General features: G+C 36.0%; 3 protein-coding genes across 4 annotated transcripts; 1 reads left to right on the top strand and 2 right to left on the bottom strand.

The window, feature by feature from the left end:
- Positions 1-1,978: 1,978 nt before the first annotated feature.
- Positions 1,979-11,332, bottom strand: LOC103964098 (embryogenesis-associated protein EMB8). Its single transcript, XM_018651600.2, has 14 exons — positions 10,707-11,332; positions 10,532-10,621; positions 9,055-9,116; positions 8,196-8,296; positions 6,153-6,242; positions 5,624-5,746; positions 5,158-5,235; positions 4,131-4,216; positions 3,863-3,911; positions 3,399-3,455; positions 3,185-3,315; positions 3,020-3,103; positions 2,669-2,735; positions 1,979-2,582 (listed from the first exon to the last, which is right to left on the bottom strand). Exons 1-14 carry the CDS (start codon positions 10,979-10,981, stop codon positions 2,136-2,138), a joined length of 1,740 nt encoding a protein of 579 aa, XP_018507116.2. The 5' UTR covers positions 10,982-11,332; the 3' UTR covers positions 1,979-2,135.
- A 1,755-nt stretch (positions 11,333-13,087) lies between these two features.
- On the top strand, positions 13,088-17,453 carry LOC103964097 (bifunctional riboflavin kinase/FMN phosphatase). 2 transcript variants are annotated; one of them, XM_009376986.3, is made up of 11 exons: positions 13,088-13,394; positions 14,299-14,378; positions 14,561-14,747; positions 14,876-15,006; positions 15,150-15,219; positions 15,317-15,382; positions 16,092-16,246; positions 16,334-16,429; positions 16,705-16,856; positions 16,939-17,022; positions 17,126-17,453. In XM_009376986.3, exons 2-11 carry the CDS (start codon positions 14,303-14,305, stop codon positions 17,252-17,254), a joined length of 1,146 nt encoding a protein of 381 aa, XP_009375261.2. In that variant the 5' UTR covers positions 13,088-13,394; positions 14,299-14,302; the 3' UTR covers positions 17,255-17,453. The 2 variants fall into 2 exon arrangements, with proteins under 2 accessions (XP_009375261.2, XP_009375260.2); XM_009376985.3 differs by having other exon boundaries at positions 13,089-13,394; positions 14,245-14,378.
- A 454-nt stretch (positions 17,454-17,907) lies between these two features.
- On the bottom strand, positions 17,908-21,311 carry LOC103964096 (sucrose transport protein-like). The gene is made up of 4 exons (XM_009376984.3): positions 20,006-21,311; positions 18,570-18,633; positions 18,416-18,459; positions 17,908-18,296 (listed from the first exon to the last, which is right to left on the bottom strand). The coding sequence occupies exons 1-4, from the start codon at positions 21,233-21,235 to the stop codon at positions 18,111-18,113; spliced, it is 1,524 nt and encodes a 507-aa protein (XP_009375259.2). The 5' UTR covers positions 21,236-21,311; the 3' UTR covers positions 17,908-18,110.
- Between the last annotated feature and the right edge of the window lie 3,591 nt (positions 21,312-24,902).

Genomic DNA, 24,902 nt, shown 5'->3' with positions numbered 1-24,902 from the left:
AACGTGTTAAATTAGAGTTGCCGCTACATTAGATGAGCTAAAAGAATAAGATTAAAGTCCAAAAGTTGAAATGACCTATGTGACCACAATGACTAAGGCCCAAAATAACAGTGATGTTCATTCAAGCCCAATGAGCTCTAGCTCAAATTCCATTGGGATAGGGTGGGAAAGTGGTAGGTCTTATCTTAAAGAATTTTTTTCCTGAAGAAAAAAAAAAAAAAAACCCAGTTGAGATTCAAGATTCAAGAGCTTTCAGGTTTCTTGAGATATTTATTTTCCTATTTTAACTTCTTGTTTGACTAAAACCAAGAATTTCTATTTAAACGAGATAAGTTACTTCAAATACCAGAACAATAACTAGTAGAATTAAAGACACTACGAAATTGAGTACCAATAAGGGTTTAGTCAAGTAGCTTGCTCCCACGTGGTCAGGGGTTCAATTCTTTATAGTACCAATCTAATCTAGCTATTTGCAAGAATTTCCTACCTTCTAAATTGCAGGGTTTGATAGGTGACACCAGTTTCAAAGCCCTTGATGTGGATTTGGGGAATATACAGGGGTTCGAATCAAGGAATTATATCAGAAACATAAAACTAAAATGATAAAGTAAGTACAATTTGGTTCTAACGACATTACACACCCTTGAAGTTTGGGGTGATTTTCAAATGTACCATTAAGTTTCAATTTTCTTATTTAACACCATAAAGCATCAAAATATGCATTTGGTCGGATTGATTGCTTGATCCTTCATTAAATTGATGAAATAGTGAGTGTGAGATAACTATATGGGCTAACGTTTAAGCCACATTTGCACCACATTGACAAAAAAATCATCAATTTAATAGAGGGTTAGATATTCAACGAGCAAAAGGTGTAAATTGATACAATTTCAAAACTTAAGGGTGCAATGCAAGAAAATTAGAACCACATAGTCCATTTTGAAAATCACCCTCAAACCTGAAGGGTGTAAAATGCAGCTAACCCAAATAATAGTTACCATCAGAGTTCCTTAGCCAATCCAAAGCAATGGTGCCACCATCAGATAGATGAAAATTTTTCTCTGAGAGGGAATATGCATGGCTATCTGTTACTCAAAAGCATGAATCAAAATTCAAGAGGAAGAATAGTCAACTGATTCATTTCCCCAAATAGCCACATCTTATGTATCCTTACGGCTATAAATCACAGTGTGGTCGCTTTATATCTATCCTTGGGTGTCAAACAGGACAAAAACCACCTTATATAAAATTAAAGTCAGATTCCAGGAAGCTCGTTAAGCTTCGGTTACAGCAGGACTTAGAGACCTTTTTTTCTCTGATGGTTAATTAGATGGAGGGCAGCTGTGTGTTAATATCAGCTAGGATACGCTATACTGTTTCCCTCTAAAACCTTGTTCAGTGTTATTCTATCATTTTTACTTCTCACATCCTTGTTAATTTTTGTCGGTTGATTTTTCCAATTCATTAGATTCGACGGTCAGAAATTAAGAAGGCACCATCCAAAATAATAAAGCACAACTTGTATGTCGGGTTGATTTTATTGACAACTCAAAAGCTTATCAAATTTTTACAAAAATTAGGTTTGAGAAATTACACTAACACATACCTCAGGCTGTCAATTTTAAGAAAACGTGCACCATTAATTGAGGAAATACCATGTTAACTGAAGTGCACCATAAATTTTTTATTTTTACTTTTATTTTTTTTAAGGGAACATCTGGTGGCAAGTTACATTTATCCATCCCCTTCGGGAGCCGGAAAGACTCACAGAGGCATTTCAACCTTCCCTTGCCACAAGTATGGCTTCCACAAGTTGCGTCAAAAATCTTGTTAGTCTAAAAATATGGTACAGACAGAAAAAGTTAAAAGACAAAGGGTACGAGGATGCTGTGCCTGAGATTCTGGTATGGGATTTGTTTGGCTCTGATGAAGGCATTCACTTGTTTCATGGATGCGATGATCGCTGACAAAAAGTTTCAAAATGTCATCGAAGTCGACTGATCCAGACTCAACTGGTTTATCATCTTCTTTCATAACAGTTTAATACAATGTAAGCATTCAGCGACAATCTTCTAGGGCGAAACAGTTTCTTATCATTTCCTAAATTTCTCGTATATTGGAGGGTGGCAATAGAATCACGAAAATAAATTTCTGAGCTTCTTTTGCCAGACAATTTTAAGTGCAGAACCAACCAATGGCCAACTTGTGGCGATGGAAACATAAACAAGCAACCACAACGACCACTTACTTTGTCGGGATTGCTGATCTAAGCATCTTCTAACACTAGTAGTTACATCGAGAGGCTTCGCATCCTGCACGCTAGTAACTTGTTCAGATGATGGTGGGATTTCTGCCAACAAATGTGATTCGGGCTGAATCATCTCTTCATCTTCTTCTCCTGAGACCATTTCTTTAGTTTCTCTGTAATGGATCTTTTGCGGTTCAAGTACATCTTCTATCTTATTGTCCATCGCCTGTTCATTTCCCACGGCAGCTACCATTCCATCTTCTGCAACGTTTACGTAGGGGCCTTGATGATCTACTGAAGGGTCCAATGACAACTGTGGGCCACAACTCACCATCTGAAAAACATGAAGATCAAAAATATTAATATGCAAAAATGGCCTGTTCATCAAGCACTCGAAGACCAAGGCAATCAAAATTATACCATCTGTACATGCATATAATGGCTAGAGTGTAGAATTTTAAGATATTCATCGACAGCCCGTACCCACCTGCAAGGGAAAGAAAATTAATCACGCACACTAGAACAAAAGTTATGACGAGGTTGCCAAAAGTGTGCATGCCAACCATAGCAAAGAGAGTATTATGACAAAGATACTATATTACGACAAGCTTAAAAGGACACAGCTATTAAGTAACATTACAGAGGTTGCTACTAGGCTAGCCACGCATAATAACATAAAGTTTACGGGAAGAAAATATATCAAGTTAATCTCCAATGTCGCGACTAACACAAAAGAGAAAGATATAGAAACAACATGGAATCATGAAGTACCAGATGCCCGAAGCAGTTAATCCTTCAAAGAAAGCCAAGTGTCCTCCATGCTTTGTTGTAGCCAATACAATATTTTTGTTTGCCCTATTGAAGACAAATACAAGGCATATGCTTAACTGATGTGAAAGAAGAAACCGCTGAAAGAAAACACTTTAAGAGGTCCACCTGCATTCATCCCAGGGAATGGCTTCCCTGGTGCAGACTGGATCATCTAAAGCACTGATACAGAGGAGTGGGACAGCAACATTTCCCACGTAAGTAGCACTGGTACAGCGCCTGTAAAATGTGTCCACAGTCTGTAAAGAAAAAACAGATGCTTAACGCAATAAATAGAACAAAGGTAAAGTGAGAGGAATTAGTGAAATCTCAGACATTATACCTCAAATTTCCCAACAATGCAGGTGGCATGCTGATCAAAATCACGAATGGAGCGTGACTATTGAAGAACAAGAACAAAACAAGCATTAGTATAAGGCTGGTAGCGCCACTAAACGAAGCACAAACACACACACACAGAGATTATTTCCACGCAACTGTTTCATTTGGATGTTTCTGTTTTTCATGAGTAATAGAAATCCACAATCAACCATTTTGTGGTGCATGGGTTCAAAAATTGAAAATTCCAGAAGTAAAATTACTTGTTGCAGGTTTTAACAATATTTCATAACGTCATAAATCGACAATTCAGTGTTTCCGTTCAAAGCAGAAAGAATCACAACGTAAAAAAAGTTGTTATCCTAATCAATTTGTTTCTAGCAGGGTACAGAGGTCTAGTATCAACTTTATTCACTGCTCTAACAATGATGCCAAGCTAAACCAAAAACTCTTAAAAACAACACCAACCTTTTTTATGCCTTCCCAATTAGCAAGGCGCAAGAAGTGAGGCTGGTGCCTGCATTAACCATTCATTATTTGTCATAAATATATTTTAAAAAGGACAGAAACTATTGTTTAAATAAATAGATCCTATTCCTACCTTCTTTATATTGTAAGAAACTAAATGAATATCGCGCATGCACGTCGAGCAAATATCTATACATACAAAGTAGCACACTGCATAATGTTTTATGAGGTATTTACTACCCAAATTAAAAGGGAGGAATAGACATACAATTGAGCATAGCCTTGAAGGCCAATTGTTAGAGCTTTATCATAAAACTTTTGCAACAGCCTACGGCCTATAAATCTATCACCAAGCTGCAAAACAACATAAAAACATAGGATAAGTAACTCCATTCAGTATGAAACTACTACATAAACCAAATGAATAATTACAATTCCATGACACATGTGAAAGGAGCAAACACCGTTTTTCAAACAACAGCATCAAATGCACAATTAATTTTCTTATCTAGCTGAAGGTTATTTGGTAACTTGCAGACAGGTGTCAGGGGAGGTGAAGGCAACAGCAAAATCGTTTGTTTGCCTAGCAGTATATGGTACGACAAAGGACGACCCATATTTCTTTTTCCATTTTCTCAAACGGATGTCTAATATGCCTAATATGTCTAAGATGTATTAAATTAGAGTTGCTGTTACATTGGATGGGCTAAAAGAATAAGATTTAAAGTCCAAAAGTTGACAAGACCTATGTGACCACAATGAGCTAAGGCCCAAAATAACAGTGATGTCCACGCAAGCCCAATGAAGAATATATATTACGTCATTCTGTACCACACTATACATCCCCAAAAACTGAAGGCCAGCGACACTCTTATGACAAGCTACAATCTAGGTGAGGCCAACCCACTCAATGTCACGCTACACTGTGAAACCAAGCATGTCTCATGCTATTATGCCATACCAGCATGTTCAACTTCTACACAGTTGCTTTACCGACAAGTATCTTTGCTTGGCTAACTAACATATTTAGCTCGTTCTAACAAAGCTCAGACCAAAAAAAAATGTCCAGAAGTTAGAACACTCAATTCTGCAACCCAGATCAAACTTTAATCCCTGAATCCATACTACTGAGCCATTATTATTATCCCCTGCTGACCCACCAAGAATGATTAACAGTAGAAACCAAAATTTGGGACAAAACCGTATACAGAAACTTGCCCACACACGCTGCCAATGCATTTAATCACAACCCAGAAACATTGCCCTTCACATAACCATTAAGTTGAGGCACTAACCAAAAGGTCCCAAGGGGAACAGACAGCTACAGCCCCAGCAGCAGGAGTCTTATCGCCATCCTCCCCAAGATACTTGACCTGAAAACAGTTAATTAAAATGGATGTTAACTTCAGGCGATTAAACGAAATAGAGGATGTTGAAAACTAAGTTTATAATGAAAATTATTTTAAAAGATGTCCTAAACTCACATAGCTAGGTGCCAATATTACTGGCAAATGAGAATACAGAGAGATAATGAAATTGACTTTATAAACATTCTATAAGGATCTGTTTGATATCAGAAACATTAGAATAGTTCTAGAAATTGCAAGGCGAGCGCCTCCATAACATAAATGAAGTTAAGATATGATAAAGGGCTGCAGAATTAGAAAAAGTAGTGAATTCAAATAATACCATAAAAGATCAAATCTAACTTAACAAAAACAAAATGCTTACTAACGAATCTAACATGGCTAAATAGCATACCAAAACATTGGCACCTATACTTGTTCCAACAAGAAATAAAGGAGCCTTTGGGTATTCATGGTGGAGGTTGTTAACAATACTCCGTAAATCCTCTGTCCATCCAGCATTATAAAAGCAATCAGACTGAAAATAACAAACAAAAAAAAACTTAGATTACCAATATAATTCATTGGCTTAATAAGAAAACTGATTATTTAAGAGAAATGAATAATATCCAGAAAGTTAGACAAGGAAGAAGCAAGATACAACTCATTACTATAACAAAATGCTTGTTTGGATCCTTCTTTTTTTTTTTCTTTTTTTTTTTTTTTCTGTTTGTATTTGTAGAAGTTGTTTAAAAGATGCTATTTGTACTTCAGTGGATACCTTGTCCACTTTCATTCTTTTCTAGTTCATAGATTATGAATAAGGTGTGCTTCTCAGTAGAGAAATAACAAAAAAAAAACTAAATTTTAACAATAGAGAATTTTCAGAATCTTCAAATATCATTAGCTTGTCCACTTTTGTTGTTTATAAAACAGCTTCTTACAGTAACTGAAACGCCACCCAGTCCTCTGTGATTGCTAACGACAGCATTCCATCCGTTTTTCGCTGTATTGAAAGCAAGATGCTTTATATACTGCAGCAACAAGTCACATCAGCTAATCATCATGAAAGCACACAAAGCATATCTTACACATGCAAAAGCTTATTATGGAATGAGTCTAAAGAAGATATCAAGAGGATGCTTATAATTTTTTTTTATAAATGAAATAGACTTTGTGATTAATACCATGGACTAAATCCTGCATAAGGGTGCAGAATTTCTTTAGATTCTGTGGTTGCTTGTTTATTGTAGGTTGTGGCCAGCTCTTTAGTTTTTACGGGCTGTTGGTCCACTTAGATTGTACATCCTTCAATTTAATCATTATGTTTCCTATATAAATAAATGAAAAATCATAGTGTTTCCTATTGTAACAGCACAATGAAGCAAATGTGAAGCATAAAAAACAAAGTAAAAATAACTCTAAGGCTAGGAGTTGGGTCCTCTCCTTTTTCCATTTCCTCCTTTTGATGTAGTAGAACAAAAGTGAGAGAAAGGAAGAGGAGAGATTCTTACCCTAAAACCTGAAATCTGGCCTTTACAATCCCAACAAATGTGTATTTTGTTTTTATAAGAAACAAAAGCACAGGTACATGAATAGTGAACATGAAATCCACTTCTACTAAATCATGAAACCTAAAAATCAGCTCTACACAAAAGAATAGATGCTAAGGTCAATGTCTGACTTTGTTACAACTGAATCAGGTCAACGCCTGACTTCTGTGTAAATTAACATTCCATGTGTGGTAAGGAATGGAAATACGCTCTTAACTGGAATTCTAATACTCGACTTTGTTAGAAATTTAGAATTGACTGGAAATGCCAGCCTGACAACGTGCCAAACATCACATCTTGGTAAAATAGAAATTACTTTCCCATTCCTGGACTGGATTATGACAATACAAACTGACCTAACAGAAAGGGACACCTCCTCCAACTCTACAGATGCCCAAAAAGAAGCCCAAACTAAACACTTTTCCGTAAGCCCTCCACCTTCTCACCAATTACTTCTCAAGCACTCTCCTAATCCTTTCCACCTATACAACCCACAAAATTGCTAACATAGCATTTCCACAGAAATATGACCCATTTCTTTCCTTCAAAAGATTTAAACTTCTCACATTATAGCGCATTACAAGAAATTGGGATAGACCAACTGACTCTTCTCCTTCAGTAATCACAACCATAAAGGCCCCATCCACTTCCGGGTACATTAATGCCAGCGTCTATGGAATGGTGTAGGCAGTACAACATCTATCATGCTTACAGGGTGCACTCTTGTTGTAGATCGGATGGCATGGTTTGGGCCAACTACTTCGGTTTGAAAAACCCTGGAGAATTTAATTCCTATTTTGGCTGAGACTAGGACTGATGTTTCCATGGCCAGGTCTAGTTGTAGTTAGTTATGTGTTTCAGACATATAATAACCAACAGGAAAAAAAAAGGTCCTTCCAAAGATCTTAAAGTTCCCAATGTAGTACTAAGTTTTTAACTGCCAGGGATTCTTGCTCAAATTCCATTGGGATAGGGTGGGAAAGTGGTAGGTCCTATCTTAAAGACTTTTTTCCTGAAGAAAAAGAAACCCAGTTGAGATTCCAAGATTCAACAGCTTTTCAGGTTTCTTGAGATATTTATTTTACTATTTTAACTTCTTGCTTCACTAAAACCAAAAAATTCTATTTAAACCAACTAAATTAGTTCATATATTTTATTCCTAGAGACTGATACCAGCACAATAACTAGTAGAATTAAAGATACTACGAAATTGAGTACCAATAAGGGTTTAGTTGAGTAGCTTGCTCCCACGTGGTCAGGGGTTCAATTCTTTGTAGTACCAATCTAATCTAGCTATTTGCAAGAATTTCCTACCTTCTAAATTGTAAGGTTTGATAGGGGACACCAGTTTCAAACCGGAGCTCTTGTGGATTTGGGGAATTCTCTATGCACAAAAAGGCAAATAAATAATGAAGAAATAAAGATGAAGCTTACAGGAGATTCAGAATCGCTGGTTAATCCAGGAATCACCAGCACGATAGGGGTGGTGTCATCTTTAGGAATAGCATTGTTTGTGCTAAAAGCATCTCCCAGAACTGTAATACAAGCATACACATGGATCAGAATAGAAAAACCATTTATAACTACTATTACCATGAAATCAACTGAGTGTCATAGCACTTCATACAAAAGCATGATAAATACAAACTAAGTAAAGACACCGTCACCGGCACACATTTTATGATTATGAAAAATCTCTTTGTAACCAATGAAAAAATGGTCTTTATTTTATGATAAGAACCAAAATAATATTTTCGGTGGGTTTGGGTATATAGGGTTTTAGAAGATCCAGGGGTTCGAATCAAGGAATATATATCAGAAACATAAAATTAAAATGATAAAGTATAATTTGGTTCTAACTACATTACACACCCTTGAAGCTTGGGTGATTTTCAAAAATGTGTCATTAAATTTCAATTTTCTTATTTAACACCATAAAGCATCAAAATATGCATTTGGTTGGATTGATTGCTTGATCCTTCATTAAATTGATGACATAGTGAGTGTGAGATAACTATATGGGCTAACGTTTAAGCCACATTTGCACCACATTGACAAAAAACTCATCAATTTAATAGAGGGTTAGATATTCAAAGAGCAAAAGGTGTAAATTGATACAATTTCAAAACTTAGGGTGCAACGCAAGAATATTAGAACCACAGTCCATTTTGAAAATCACCCTCAAACCTGAAGGGTGTAAAATGTAGTTAACCCCTTGCTTTGCGTTCATAAATGTCTATAAAAGGATATATGTATATGGTCATTAATTTCAGGTAAATCAAATAATAGTTACCATCAGAGTTCCTCAGCCAATCCAAAGCAATGGTGCCACCATCAGATAGATGAAAATTTTCTCTGAGAGGGAATATACATGGCTATCTGTTACTCAAAAGCATGAATCAAAATACAAGAGGAAGAATAGTCATTGTGACATTTTATTATCTGTATTTTAAATAAACATTAGCAAACCTATGCAAGAAATCAAGTTCATGGAAAAAAGATGTAAAGTATCAGAGACCCCAGTCAACCTTTCAACATGAGACAGAAAAACTTTAAGGATCAAAAGAGAACAATACAGTACAAAGTTACATTTCTCATTTTGAAAGCAGTAAATTAGTAAATTAACAAGACAACTGATTCATTTCCCCAAATAGACACATCTCATGTATCCTTACGGCTATAAATCACAGTGTGGTCACTTTATATCTATCCTTCGGTGTCAAACAGGACTAAAACCACCTTATATAAAGTTAAAGTCAGATTCCGGGAAGCTCGTTAAGCTTCAGTTACACCAGGGCTTAGAGACCTTTTTTTCTCTGATGTTTAAATAGATGGAGGGCAGCTGTGTGTTAATATCAGCTACGATACGCTGTATTGTTTCCCACTAAAACCTTGTTCAACAGCCCAAAAATTCAGACGGCTGTATGCTAACCTTAAAGCCCACCAGAAAAGCATACAGAATTAAGTTTCCCCTTCTGCGTTCTTTCCTTTTACAAGGAAATAAATATATAAGCCTGATTTAAACAACACCAAACTGGAAACGCAATGCAATTTATATACATCAAATGCCAAAAATGGCCATCTCATATGGTATTTTTATATCGAGTGTTAAATGTGAAACAAATACGGTGGATGAAAAAAATTTACGAAAAACCTTTATGAAACACAGTACACAGATTACTATCAAATTCCTATTCAAATGATCATTGTTATAACTTTTTTAAGAATAATATATCAACAAAACTACGCCTGAACCAAATGAAATCAAACATATATCAAACGATATATAAAATCCACTGAACACTAAAATCCCCTCACACAATCACACTAACTCAAAGACTAAGAGCACTCTGGTTTAACATATCTACCAGACAGACAACTCATATAATACCTCACCATTTGCTTTGCAGTTTGCAGCAAACTCCTTCAAAATTCAAAATAAGTCCAAGTCTGAAATTTTGTTTTAACAAACTAAAAGAATAGTAAATTAGTGTGTCTTTACTAGTCTTAAAATCCTAATCCACATACGAAGATTTGTAGTAACAATCCCAGCTGAATTGGGTTTTGCAGTGGTACACTAATACTCTAAACATTTCGCTTCGAAAAATGCACATTGCACACAGATGCAGCATAACCCATCACACAAAAACAACCACAAATTTCAAATCTCGAACTGACCCAGATGACCAAATGCGAAAATATAAATAACCCCCTTTTGCCCACAGAATTTGATAATTGGGTCCACGAGTTAAAGACGGATGCAAGGGTACCTTCGGTAGCTGAAAGCAGGAGGCCGCCCAAAGAAGCCGACGAAAAGAGTCTGGAAATGGGGGTTCGATAGCCAAGTCGTCGCCAAATACCTGCAAATTAATCGAATCATTAGTTAATTGAACAACAAAATCAAAAATTTAATAGTTGGTTAATCAGAAAGTATTGAATTGGGACCTGGAATGGAGAATCCGGCACTTGGAAACGACGTCTTGGTAGATGTGGGAGGAGGGGTTGAAGGTTAAGGAGACGGCGGAGCCTCTGAAGGCGGTGAAAAGGTCCTGGAAGAAATGGAATTCAAGGAAGTGGTATAGAAATGCAGAGGAAATCGCGAGGGAAGCGAAGAGGTAATGCCAAACGGGAATAAGAGAGAGGTCGTTGAGCAGAAGAATGTAGGGGTTGCTGGAATAGGAATCCTGACGGAGGAGGAGCTCCCTGCAACTGCAATCCATCGTCTCCTATGATTTCTGGTTTCTGGTAATGAAAGTTGATTTTCTTTCGACTTATAAAATGGCGGGGACAGGTGAAATTTTCAGCTGCCCTTCGGAATTGGACCCACGCTGACGGATACTAGCCGTTGATGAATGGGATGAGAAAGGATCCTCTCCGGATTCTTTTGTGAGAATTTGCGGATTCTTCAATCACATCTATTTATCATACATGATAAAAATTGACCGCACAATGTACGATGAATGAATGTGATTGAAAGATTCTCGAATCCTCACAAAGAGAGTCCGACGAGAATCATTCTGGGAATGGGATTGCCATTCAATAGTCTCTGGAAAATATAAGAGGGTGGAAGTGGGAACATGGACTCGTAGATTACATCAAAGTTATGATTCCAGTCTACTAGTATTTTTCAAGTATTTATCAAATGTAGCCAAATATTAGCTTCTAATTTCAAAAATGTCAGTTTTTATAAAAACTTTCAAATATATCCAAAATATCATTTAAATAGATACAAATACCCTTAATTCATACAAATAACTAGTTGTTAATTAAAAGATTCTTGTGTCATAATCAAGTGGTGCTTTCACTAATTTTTCTAATATGCACCCGAAGATTTTCTATTCGCTAAACCTTAAAATATGCTTTTTGCACTTTCTAACAACATAACAAATCTCTCGATTCACTACCACAGCCAATGATAATCTTCAAAACAGAATTCAGACAAGGACAACACCCTTAATAGTGCAAAGGTGGAAAATTAAATACGAAGCACATATAATCCAAAAGAAAATTGAGATAAATAATGTTACAAAAATTGACAGTTCATTCTTCCATAAATATTCAATCAAATGAAGAAACTACAAGAGCAAAGAGAAGACGTAGAAGAGGAAAAGTTCAAAAAACTAACCATCTACACTCATCTTCGTTTAGGAATGCACAATTCTTCACCAATAGTCGATGCCTTTACTAGGTCTCCTCCAATTTTAAGGTTTAGCTATGATAACTCTTCATCTAATAAGGTTTTGGTTTTTTAATTTATTAGGTTTAAAGCTTAAGGGTATTTATGTCTATTTAAGTGATATTTTACATATATTTGAAAGTTTTTATAAAAACTGACATTTTTGAAATCAAGGGCTAATATTTGATTATATTTGATAAATACTTGTATTTTTCTTTACTTGTAAATAGCAGGTCTAATCTTCCATATTATTGTTAATTTTATTATGAGACTAAACCAATAAATAATATGGTTTGTTTGAAAAAAAAAAAAAAAAAGCAAAGTTATGAATTAAATCGAACCGTAGGTTAAATCGAAAGTTATAAATTGACCATCTAGGGAAGGTTCGATTTGATTAAAAAAAATTGCGTGGAGCCATAATTAATTTATAAAATTTTGAGGGTGTCACCTAGATTTTGACGAGAATATATTTATTTATTGGTGAGGCTCACACTCATTCTAATGGTTCAACCAACGAAGAAACATACAATTTTTCATGCTTCTTTGCCTATACTATGGCAATGACATATTGACAAGGGATTTAAATGTAAAACTAATAACTAGTTTTTACCTTCCTAATTAGGAACATTTCTTTATTCAAGAAACACAATCAAATTTGTCAAGGATCTCTAAAATAATTCATATATTATTATTTATTTAATAATATCTCTAAGAATTATTCTCTATCATACTTAAGATATTTCAACATCTTAAAATTCTTTTCTATTGCATCCAACTAATAACACAGTCTAGCCAATTAGACCGACACATAGCATGAAAACTCTAAACATGTGGCTCCTACACTCTATAACTATCTCAATCTACACATTTTTCAAGTAAGTTAATTCTACGAAATTCAATCCTAAATCACTCATCATTTCCGTAGAATTTCTTACTCAACCATCAACAGTTGGATCTAGCAACTCTCATCAGAAATTGATAACATCACATATTCATGAAAATGATGTATATAATACGATTACACCGTCATATATCATTATGTTAATCAAATTAAAATATTTAGACAATTATTTGCCCGGTACACCACGGTCGCAACGCCCAGGCGCCCAGGCGCCCGCACCACCACAGCCGTAACGTTTTTTTTTTTTTTCCCGAATGCTAACCGTAACGTTTTATTCTTTCGCATAACAACGACCACTAACAGCCACACCCAAACCCGCACCGCTCCAACGTCTACCAACAGCGGGCCCCGTAGAACCTCCGTCTTCTTCTCCGGCTGCCAAAGCGCAGCTTCTTCGCGCCTCCTCCACCGTATTACAGCTGTAGTGGTGTGATTCTCCGGAATCAAAATTATCAACATAAACTCATCAAACACTTCCAAAACACAATAATCAAACTTTGGATTTGATAGCTTAGCTTTGTCAGGGTTGTTGGCGGCGTCTCTTTTCATCTCGATCGTACTTCTTCTTCTTCTTCTTCTTATTTTCTAATTATATGTTGTTCTTCCTCTGCAAATATTTAGTTTCCTTCTTTTAATTATACAGTTGTTATGCTCTGAATTTCTGACTTTTAGCTGCTTTGCATTAGGGTTTGGGATATAGGAAATTAGGACTGAGGAATTTAGGAAATTAGGGATTCAGATTTCAGCTTATGTTTCTCAAATTCAGTTTTCAAGTTATGGGCTGGAGAGCTTTTCTTTTTGTTGTGCTCTGAAACTTCAGTTTGGTCCAAATTGTGTTAAGTTTTGAGAGGTTTGTGTAAAATTTAGGGAATGCCATAAAAAACAAACTCTGCAATTTTTGGTACTTTCCTCTTAAGTGGATTTGGCTTAAATGTTCAGCTCACCCCAATTTCAAATTATGTCTTTGTGTGCAGCCGCGTAATTCATGATGTTCCTCGTATAGGGTTTAGTAGCTCTTATAACAAACAGATGGTTTTCATGATTCCTGCTTAATTTTAAAATGAAACTAATTGAAACCTGGAAAATTTAACTAATACATTGGAGAAAAAAAAAATTTGTTACAGAAAAACCCTTGAGCATGAAAATAGTGTCCGAAGAGGCTAATATGCAAGAACGGATAGACTTGATTATGTGAGTGCTTAAATTGCTTCTTTTATAGTTTCTAGCTCTACATGAACTATTGTCAAATTGAGCTGTGTGATGTTTGATCAAGATAAGGTGGGAAATGGCAACTATTTCTGTGAATAAATGGCCGATAAATTTCGGTTGGATTGAAATTTGGTGAATTTCTTGGATTAGTTATTAGAATTTCAGTCAATGAATTTAAAAATCTGTTTTTGCTTCAGATATATTTCAACAGTGGGAACATAAATCTAATTGTGAGTCTTCTGCATAATTGGGAAGATGTCAACTGCACGGCCTTTAAAGAAATTGGTGTCCTGCATTATCCTTGATTTGGATGGTACACTACTGAACACAGGTCTGTGCCCTTAAGAGAATTTTCAGTATTACTTTAACGTCAGTTTAGTGTGGTATGTGATAAGGGCCTGATGCTTCTTTTGGCTTTTCTGTGTTGGATCAATTTTGATTCTTGCACGTAGCTATTTTCTTTCTACTGGTGTTGGTGACTCTTTTTATTTTCATTGTTTTAACTAATCACAGATGGTATTGTAAGTGAAGTTTTGAAAGTTTATTTGGGTAAGTATGGAAAGCAGTGGGATGGGCGGGAAGTTCAAAAAATAGCTGGAAAAACACCATTTGAAGCTGCAAGTGCTGTTGTGGAAGATTATGGGTTATCGTGTACAACGAATGAATTACTTTCAGAGATTACCCCATTGTTCTCCAATCAGTAATTTACTACTATACTTGTTCTTATGTCTGTTTAGAAAGACTTTTTGTTGCTAGTACCAAGTTATTTTGTTTTGCCTGTTATGTGTTGGAAAACTGTTGATTGGATTTTGACAATTGTCACTATAGGTGGTGCAACATTAAAGCGCTTCCAGGTTCCAATCGGCTAATTAAACATTTGAGTGGTCATAGAGTGCCAATGGCATTGGCTTCAAACTCTCCAAAGGAAAACATTGAAACCAAACTTTCTTTTCATCAGGGTATACTCCTGTTCTTGAAAAGCATGCAGTGTTTGCTTATGTCTTACATGGTTAATTGTCTAGTATCAGATTTATCCATGATATTCTGAGTTAGTCTTATCGTACCAAACAAGTACTTATTTGCTTATTGTTTTCATATGCAGGCTGGAAGGAATCTTTTTCAGTCGTCATTGGTGTTGATGAAGTAGGTTCTGGGAAGCCATCTCCTGAAATGTGAGATGCAAAAATTTGTGCATATTGACTTGAGTGTTTTCTATCATGGATGAGATATATAGTGTTCTAAAACTGTAAATATTTGTTTTGCATGCAGATTCCTTGAAGCTGCTAAAAGGCTCAATGTTGAACCTTCCAGCTGCCTTGTCATTGAAGATTCTCTGTACGTATACCTACTCTGGTTCTTTTACTACAGTTAAAACAACAAATGTGGCAGGGAACATTTTTCTTTGGAGTGTTATAGTTTTCATCATGTTCTCTTTAACTAACCTTGTTTACATTACATCTAAAACTTCTTGATAGAGTAGTGAACCTGAATGAAACCTTTATTTTTGCCACTTTTATTTTATTCTATATACAAATACTTATTTCAAAAAAGTTATATGTAGACTAAATTTGATAAGGCTTGCGCATGCTGTACTCGAATATAAATCATATTGCTTTTCTCGCTCATATATAAACTATTTATCCGTACTTTTGTTAACGGACTTGAAAATGTAAATTGTGGCTCTTTCACATTGATAAATCCAATAATTAATTTGAATACTAGGTTAATGAATTAATTAAACCCACTTTATGGATACCATTTATTCTCTCCCAAATTCTAGTTTTTTGTCTTCTTAATGTGTGTGTCACTCTTCCATCACAATGCACATGACATGCACATGTGTGCAGTGTTTCTAGCGAAAATTAGTAATTTCAGTTGTAGATGGCAAATTGCTTTGATGTTCTCTCCTTCATTAACATTCTTCCTTTGATAATTACAATTTAGATGCTAAATTTCCTCCTTATGATGTGTTTATTGTCTTCAAACTGATGTCAGTTTCCTTTGAGTTTCCTCCTTGAACATTTTCGTATTTGGGTTTTGTCAGACCGGGTGTTAGAGCTGGAAAGGCTGCTGGAATGGAGGTGGTCGCTGTACCCTCCATCCCAAAGCAGTCCAATCTCTATACATCAGCGGATGAGGTGATAAACTCTCTACTTGATTTGCGACCTGAATTGTGGGGCCTACCTCCTTTCCAAGACTGTAAATCCCAGTATCTGTGTCTCTGTTCAACTGTGGAGAGTTTCTGCTGCAGAAGTCATTTTCATTTTATTTAATTTGTTGTTGCAGGGATAAAAGATACTTTACCAATAGAACCTTGGCATATTGGTGGTCCAGTTGTTAAGGGATTTGGTCGGGGCTCAAAAGTACTCGGGATCCCTACAGGTGTGTTAGAGTGTAGCTTTTACTGTCAGCCTGTCCGGTTACAATCTTCTACTACTTGTCTTAAGGATGAATTAGCTATAACTGGTGTTCTTATTTAGAGACGACATATACCAGTTAGTTGTATTTCATAAGTAGCACATTTTTTGTGATAAAAATAGGTAGCTAATATTTTGAATGCTTCTGATATAACTGCTGTTCTCTCCCTGTTATGCTCAATTAAATTGCCCCCTTTCCTCATTTTGTATCCTTATTAGTGCACTGCATCTTTTCTCCAGCAAATTTATCCACAGAAGGATATGCATCTCTTCTTTCCGAACATCCCTCGGGAGTATATTTTGGTTGGGCTGGATTATCAACACGGGGTGTCTTCAAAATGGTCATGAGTATTGGTTCGAATCCTTATTTCAACAACACGGAAAAGACTATAGTGAGTCTTCCAAGACACTTACGGTTGCCTTTGCAAGTATTTTTCTTCTTGGCTTGTTTTCTTAATTTAGCTTGTAATGCAGGAGCCATGGCTGCTTCATGACTTCGATGAGGATTTTTATGGGGAAGAACTGCATCTTATTATAGTTGGCTACATACGGCCTGAGGTATTTACTCTAACTTGTCCATTTTCTTGTGGAAGGTGTCAAATGGTCGTTCCTGTCCTGACATCTATCCTTTGTTTTAATTTTCGGGTATGGACTGAAACAGGCGAATTTCTCATCGCTTGAGAGCTTGATAGAAAGGATTCATGAGGACGGGCGAATTGCGGAGGAAGCTCTTGAACTTCCATTGTACTCAAAGTACAAGGACGACTCGTATCTCAAAATTTCTACCTGAGGATGTTACTGCCTTACTCGAAGCGCGCTTTCTCTACACATGATGGGCTAAAACAATAATTGAAATTGTACACTCACTATTGAGGAAATTTTATGTCCGTCTCATGAATGTAATATGAATACACACATATTAGTCACAATCAGTGCTTAAAATATAGTTATTATTAGAAATATCAATGGATATATTGATATTGATATCAGCTACCTTTGATGGAAATGATGAAATTTGCTCAAAAACGTGAAAATTAAAATAAATGATATTTATCTGATGTAAGAAATTTGCATAAATATATCGATTTTAGTTGAAATTTAGGAGTTTTTTCGATATGGATGAAATATAGACTTCATCCCTCATTACATCTCTCTCTTATGATTGGTTTACCCATTTATGTCTTTCTTTTGTGATTTTTCTCTAATGCACAACACTAAAAACACATCGTATATACACATTGAACAAGAACCGTCACGCTAAAATGTACGGACAAGATAAAGACTAAAAAATATGAAGGGCAAAAAGAAGTGTGATATCATTGGCTCCTATATAGTCAACCCGTACTCCTCTCATGAAAAAATGCACGAGATAAAAAACATTATATATGGAGAAGCGGCATGATTATTTTTCGTGAGCGCTAATAAAAAGAATCGAAACAATAATGAAAACTCAAATGCTCTTCCTCATTATACAAAGCTAAAGATTTAGGCGTTCAACCTTGACGTCTTTTATCACAAACATAAAACCTTGACGGAAATAAATACAAGAAAAGAAGAAAAACTGCGACTAAATATATCCTGCTTACGCTTGGATGCATACAGTATCGATTTTTTTTCTTAAGAAGTTAAGAGGTAGGGCAAGCAAATCAATGGAAGGCAACAACAGGAGCTCTTGCATTTTTGTTCGACGGAAGATCGGGTGGCGGAGACGGTAGCATAAAGAGAGCCAACATTCCACTTGCGACGGCAGCAACCGCGCCGGCAACAAACGCCGGTAAATTACCACCTCCAAACAAATCATCCCACGGTCCACTTACGACGGACACAAACATCTGCAAGTTCAATAATTTAGTAATTAACTATGTAGTTAATTTGAATTAAAATTTAAGATAACATGTATTTTTCCAAGGAAATTTTACTAAAGAGATGAAATTAGGGAAGCATTACGTACCTGTGGTACGACAATTGCAAGATTTAGGACTCCCAAAGAAAGCCCTGTTTTAATTAGGAGAATTCAGAAAATATTAATCACCAAAACATAATGGTTTATGTCAGGTTTTGGAAAATTAGTATAATTAATACGTGTAAAAATTAAGTTAAATAACCTTGGCCTGCACCAGAATTGCTGGAAAATATGGAAGCCAGAGCAAAGGGAATACTGTACGTCACCTGTGTAAAGATAAAAAAAAAAAAAAAACAAGATTAGGTGGTGGGCAAAATTCCAACATGATGCTCTCCGGATCCTTTTGGTGAGGATCATGGAGATCCGTAAATCATGTAAGTTTATCGTATATCGTGCATTCAATTTTTATTAAGTACTGTTTGTGTTTAATTTTAAATAAAACTATTTAAAATAATTTCTAACCACACAATGTACGACGAACAGACACGATTCATGAACCATTAGAATCCTTACAAAAAAGAATCCGAACTCGTTAAAATTAGCAAGGGTCAATGAATATTCCTCAACTTAATTGTCACATCACATATATACAAACGCATCACATATGAATGGATTTATTTAATTGTAAAAATGGATTGCATCTAACTTTCACTTTGCCTTCAACTCGGTAAATGCTTGAGAATTATGAAAGGTTGTTTTGTTTAATTTAATTTTGAGAATGGGGAAAGTTGTTGATTAAATGGAGAGATTCAGGGTGTTCAAAACATGAATATGTCGATATATAAGTGAAAGTGAAGGGATAATTGTGAAAAAGAAAAAAAAATGTTTATCAACTTACGGAATAATATATGACGTACTGTCTCGTGTTTTGAATATGTTAAAAAAATCTTCGATGTAAAGGAGTAGAATAACATGGGATGTGGGCCTTGACAAAAGAAAAACATGGGAATTGTACCGACAAATACAAAATAGGAAAAGTGAGCTATTATTATTGATGAAAAGGATGGCATCGAAAAGAACAAGGAAAACAAGTAGTAGATGCTGCCGGAGAAGAATAATTTGTATGTCATGTGACGTGAAGTGAATTAAACACTCTTTCATGTTTTTATTTTATAGATCTATTTTAACGATGTATTTGTGTTATACAAGTCGTTTTCATATTAGCGGTAAAAAGAATATTCAAGCACATAATTAATCAATCCCCTTAAATTATGAAAAATTAATTTGTAAAATAAAACCGCAATTGAGGAGTTGTTCAAAGAAGCAAAATAGTTTTCCTTATCCTAGTAAATGTTCCTAGTAAATGCATGGTGAAACCTTTTCTGCATGCACTAAAAGACTTCGGATAAAAACAAACAAAAACACCTTCTGGATAACGATAACCCCATGGTTCTTGAAAAACAAGGCAAAATATGTGACCACCAAAAATTAAAAGGTAAAACAATGAAACTAATTAGTCCGCAAGCTCCCAAGTGAAAATCTGTTCTTTTTTTTTTTTTTTTTTGGTCGAAAGAAAATCTGTTCTAATTAATAAATAATTATTTGGTATCAGATATCTTTTTTTCCTTTTGTGTAAGAAATCGGTTGTGAAATTAATTAAGAAATAATAAAACGTGTCAAAAAGATTTGCAGACTAACCGCTAGAGGAATGCCAAGCACGGCGAACAGAGACAATGCGCCCGCCTTGATACCGGCAGGTGGCGGAGGCGGCTCAACTCCGATGTGGCCGTGTCGGCTGGCTTCAGCCAATTTAGTGATTAAAACAGTCAAGGCCATGCAGACGGCGAGCAAGAAGTTGACAATAGCCCACAATCTCTTGACCCCGCCAACCCAACGGCCGAGATGCTCGACCCCGAGAGACATGAACCCCAAAACGACAGAGTTTAGCAAGAGGCCGAGCGAACCGGCTCTCACCCCCAAATCGTACAGTCGCCCTTTACCGACCTGGCCGCCGTACACTTCCTTTCCCATCCAGTCAGTGTCGAACAGCAAGAACGGGAACCACGCAATCCAGTTCAGACACGTCACCAGAAGCAACACCAGCATTGGCCTCTGCAACTCCTTGAATGCCCCAATCATTTGACCAAAAAAGGGCACCTTTCGAGCTGTCGTTGACTCCTCCTCCGGCTCGTCTGGAGCGACGTCGGCGGGGGTTTCCTTGACGATGGTGAGGGCCAATACGGTGAGGGTGATGAGGAGGGCGATGGAGAGGAAGAAGCAGCTCTTGAGATTGGAGCAGTAGATGTCGCAGGCTTTGGTCTTGGTAAAGGGGAACATTTTGTGGAGGTTGTTGTAGGCCCCGGCGGCGTAACCGAGGATGTTTCCGACAGCCATGAAGAAGGCGAACAGCGCGTTGGAAGTCCGCATTCTCTTCGGGTCGGATCCCGAGATGTCGGCGAGGAGGGCCCTGCATGGCCCTTGCAGCGTGTTGTTGGCGACGTCGAGGATCCAGAAACCGACCACGAAGACGGAGACGGCACGGGGCTTGGTGGCCTTCTCAAGGGAGTCTCCAGTGAGGTGTCCAAGATCAGCAGCGTAGCCAATGAGGAAGACGGCGACGGCGACGAGGGCGGAGCCAGCAGCGATGAAGGGGCGACGGCGTCCAAAGCGGGAAGTGCAACGGTCGCTGTGATAGCCGACGATGGGCTGGACGAGCAAGCCAGAGATGGGGCCGCAAAGCCAGATGAAGGCGGCCCAGGTGTGGGGGACGCCGAGGAGCTGGACGTAGGGAGTGAGGAGGGAGAGTTGTAGGGCCCATCCAAATTGGACTCCGGCGGCAATGGAGGCGACGAGGATGATTTTTTTCAGCGGGCTTGCCTGCTGCTCCTGCGCGGCGTGAGGATTCTTGTTGGCGTTTTCAACTTCCATGGCTGGATGGCAGGACACACGCTTTCTGTCTTCGTCACTTTCTTTCTCTCTTTTTCTATGTCGATGTCGCTCTGTTGGGGAAACGGATAACTAATCCTTCGAGAGAGAGAGAGAGAGAGAGAGAGAGAGAGAGAGAAAGAGAGAGAGAGTTATTATGAGGAGAGTTGTGATGACTTATCTGGAATTTATAGAGGTGGTGATGGCGGTGTTTGCATGGAGGAGGAGGAGGCAACTGGTGAAATTAAGATGGAGTTGGGTTATCCGTTTGGAGTTGGGTTTATCCGTTTGGAGTTGAATGCTATTGAGTCAGTCAGTCTCTCCCTCTCTCTGAGTCTTTTAAAAATTTCAAAAGAAAAAAAAAACCGACAAGACTTGGTTTTGGTGTCAGCAAGTCTGCAAGTCAAACCCTCATTCAATTATTTCTTCTTTTTTTTATTTTCTTTCATTAATATATTTCTTTTTGAGAAGCGTACAATATTCATTTATGGAAGAGATTTTTTAATCTAATCGTCACACGATGGTACATCACGTGTCGTTATATAAATGATGGAATATATATGTTAAAAAGTTAATAACTTAGAAAATAAAATTTTTCTCAACTTACATAAAAACACATGATATACCACTCGTGTTCCGGTCACAACTAAAAATTTCCACATTTATGGATAAAAGAACGTACAAGAGAACACGGTGTGATTCGTTACAAAATTGGCACTTATGTGTGTTAAAAAGTTAATAACTTAAAAAATAAAATTTTCCACCACTTATATAAAAACACATGGTATATCACTTGTGTTCCGGTCATAACCAAAAATTTCCACATTTATGGATAAAAGAACGTACAAGAGAATGCGGTGCGATTCGTTACAAAATTGGCACTTAGCTTTTTCTTTTTGTAAATTATAAATCTTAAGTTCGATTTTTCTGTTATTTAGTATTATAATTTAGTGGTATATTTTTTTACTTGTAAGTGAGAGGTCTTAGGTTTAGTTTTTGCCAAAGACGAATTTGAACTACATTATTGCGAGCCCATTGTAAAGCTAAACCCCTTATCCTCCTTTTTAGAGTAGATAATATTGTTTGTTCAAACAAAAAAAAAGTTCGATTGTCCTTAATAGCAAGTTTGATGCTAAATTATTTTTATAAAATTGTGTGACTTAGTCCAGTCTCTCGCATCTTCTTTAGTATAAATAATATCATTGTATTCAAAATATATACAACATAAAATGTTATGCTATCCTCTGTTAAAACATTAGAGATCACATTGGGTGGTTCTTCAAACCAAAAACAAAATACACCAAAATATATAACGCCATAGAAGAAAAGTCATTTTTCTTTGGATATTTTTCTAAATCTGATATCCAACAATTAAATGTCTTTCATGATAATTCAACCCGTTTAATGTTCAGTCACTTGGTACTACAATCCAATGATATTTATCTTCACTAGTACATAAGAGGTCTTAGGTTTGATTCTCGCCACATGTGAATTTAAACTACATTATTGCTAGTCCATTGTGAGGCTTAGCTCACTCCCCACCCCTTTAGTGAAGATAATATCTTTTGTTTAGAAAAAGAAAAAAAAAACCCGTTTAATGTTAATTACAAATGTACACATTAAACATAATTTTTGCATCAAATAAAAGGATCAAATTAAATTTATTTTTAAATTATTTTTTATTAGGGGTAAGGAGATAAGTTCCAAACAATAATAGGAGAGGGGAAGTTTCGAAGCCAGACGTATGGATAAAAACCCAACATCTTATCCACTAAAAAATTGAACTATGTGCCAAATTAACTTCTTATTTCATGTTAAATTGTGTCATTCTCATGTTAAGCCACTTGACCAAAAACACAAACTATTTAATAATCATAACACGAACACAAACTATTTAATGGCAGTGCTAAAAATAGATTCAAGAACAACATTTTTGGTAAATTAATTTAAAAAGTCATGAGTACTTCTAATAAAGTGATATATTATTAAACAATAATACAATGCAATGTGACATTTCACAATCGTCTCACAACTCTTTACTCGTAAATGAAATCAGTTAATAAAATTAAAAAATACAATATGGCTTTGCAATTGTCACGTAACACATGTACAAAAAAGAAAAAGCTGAAAACTTAATACAAAATTTCATATTTTTGAAAAATTTATAAAAATAAATAAATAAATACCAAAAATGCTAATCCAATGCAAATCAAGTTCTATATATATATATAACGTCGCACAGCAAAACTACCATAACTTGGAAATATCACATTCATAATTACGTATCAATTATATATTCTTCTTCAGAACAATTATATAAATTTTCTGGCATGCCGAAAGGAAAAAAAAAAAAGAAAAGAAAAGAAAAAGCAGTTAGGTATATATGCTGAACTGCTGAGCTGAGCTGAGCTGAGCATGCATTGTGGTCAATGGAGGAATGCTCGTGAGGGACACGGGGGTGGTGGTGAAATTCCTTTGACCTTGACGTGCCACGTTATCCATATCATTTGTGAGCGACTAAAGCTCCCGAACCCCAAAAATTGCTGCGAAAACAATTAAAAATCCGCAGAGATCTGTAAGTAACGTTGGAAGAGGTGACCCGCTTGACTTGAATTGATGTTACCCTCCTCATTGGATCATCATATTGCATTGATTGATTTATGACTCGAACATTTGGTTGTGTGAGTGTGCATAGAGTAATGCTTGAAAGACTTAATTTATAGATAAAATTTATAAATTAAATGATATATATCACTTATAGAAAATGAGTACGTTTATCAATATTTAAGTAATAATTCAATCAGTAACTTATATTTCTTTAGTTTACAAAAATTGTCTACAAATTTAGTCTCTCTATCATTACTTATATATATAATTGCTTTGGAAGATGTGATACTACTTATTTCTGGGGACCAAGCTCATATCATATCCATTAATTTGTTGAAACCATGCATGCATATTCCTTTACTTCAAGGACATAAATTAGAGTTCAGATTTTCTTTTTTCTATTTTGTTTCTTTCACTCAAGGTATGTCATTAGTGAAAGAAACATTTAGGCCAACGGAGGAAAAAATGAATCTCAAAAAGTTAGATATAAGAGGGATTAGAATGCAGTGCATGAGCATTAATTACAAAGACATATGAGTGAAATTTGTAAAATACTACTTGGTAGGAGTTATTTGTAATGATCATGTCATTTATTTCTTATCTGTCCTATCTAATGTTTTGTAGTGCATATTTTTCTTAATTTAATTTGCATAAACATCTTGAAATTTAAAAGTCGCTCACACAAACAAAAGTTTTTTAAATTCTTAAAATATTACAAAAAACTTATGGAGCTCACAATTATCATCGTTGTTGTTGTTACTAGGAAGTATCCATAAGACAAGAAGAAAAAAAAAATTAAAGTATTATTTCTATTTTATTGAACATTAGCTTCCTACTGGAAAATAACCCATTTGACTTTATTCAAGAAGAGAGAGAGAAAAAAAGAAAAACAAATTAACCTCATTTTTGTCGATAAAGAAATCATTCTCCTCCAACAAATTAACAAGAAGGAAAGAGGAGAAATTATTCTGCTGACTATTATATATATTATAGTACGTCGTACGTAGTGCCATACCTTGGTTTCCCTTTGTCGATCTGTTTATATTCCGAGCCCATGCACAAA

The sequence above is a fragment of a genome, unplaced genomic scaffold (genome assembly GCF_019419815.1).
Source record: "Pyrus x bretschneideri cultivar Hongxiangsu unplaced genomic scaffold, Pyrus_bretschneideri_v1 Contig16, whole genome shotgun sequence".
NCBI classification, from domain to species: domain Eukaryota; kingdom Viridiplantae; phylum Streptophyta; class Magnoliopsida; order Rosales; family Rosaceae; genus Pyrus; species Pyrus x bretschneideri.
This window is presented reverse-complemented; position numbering and strand designations above follow the sequence as displayed.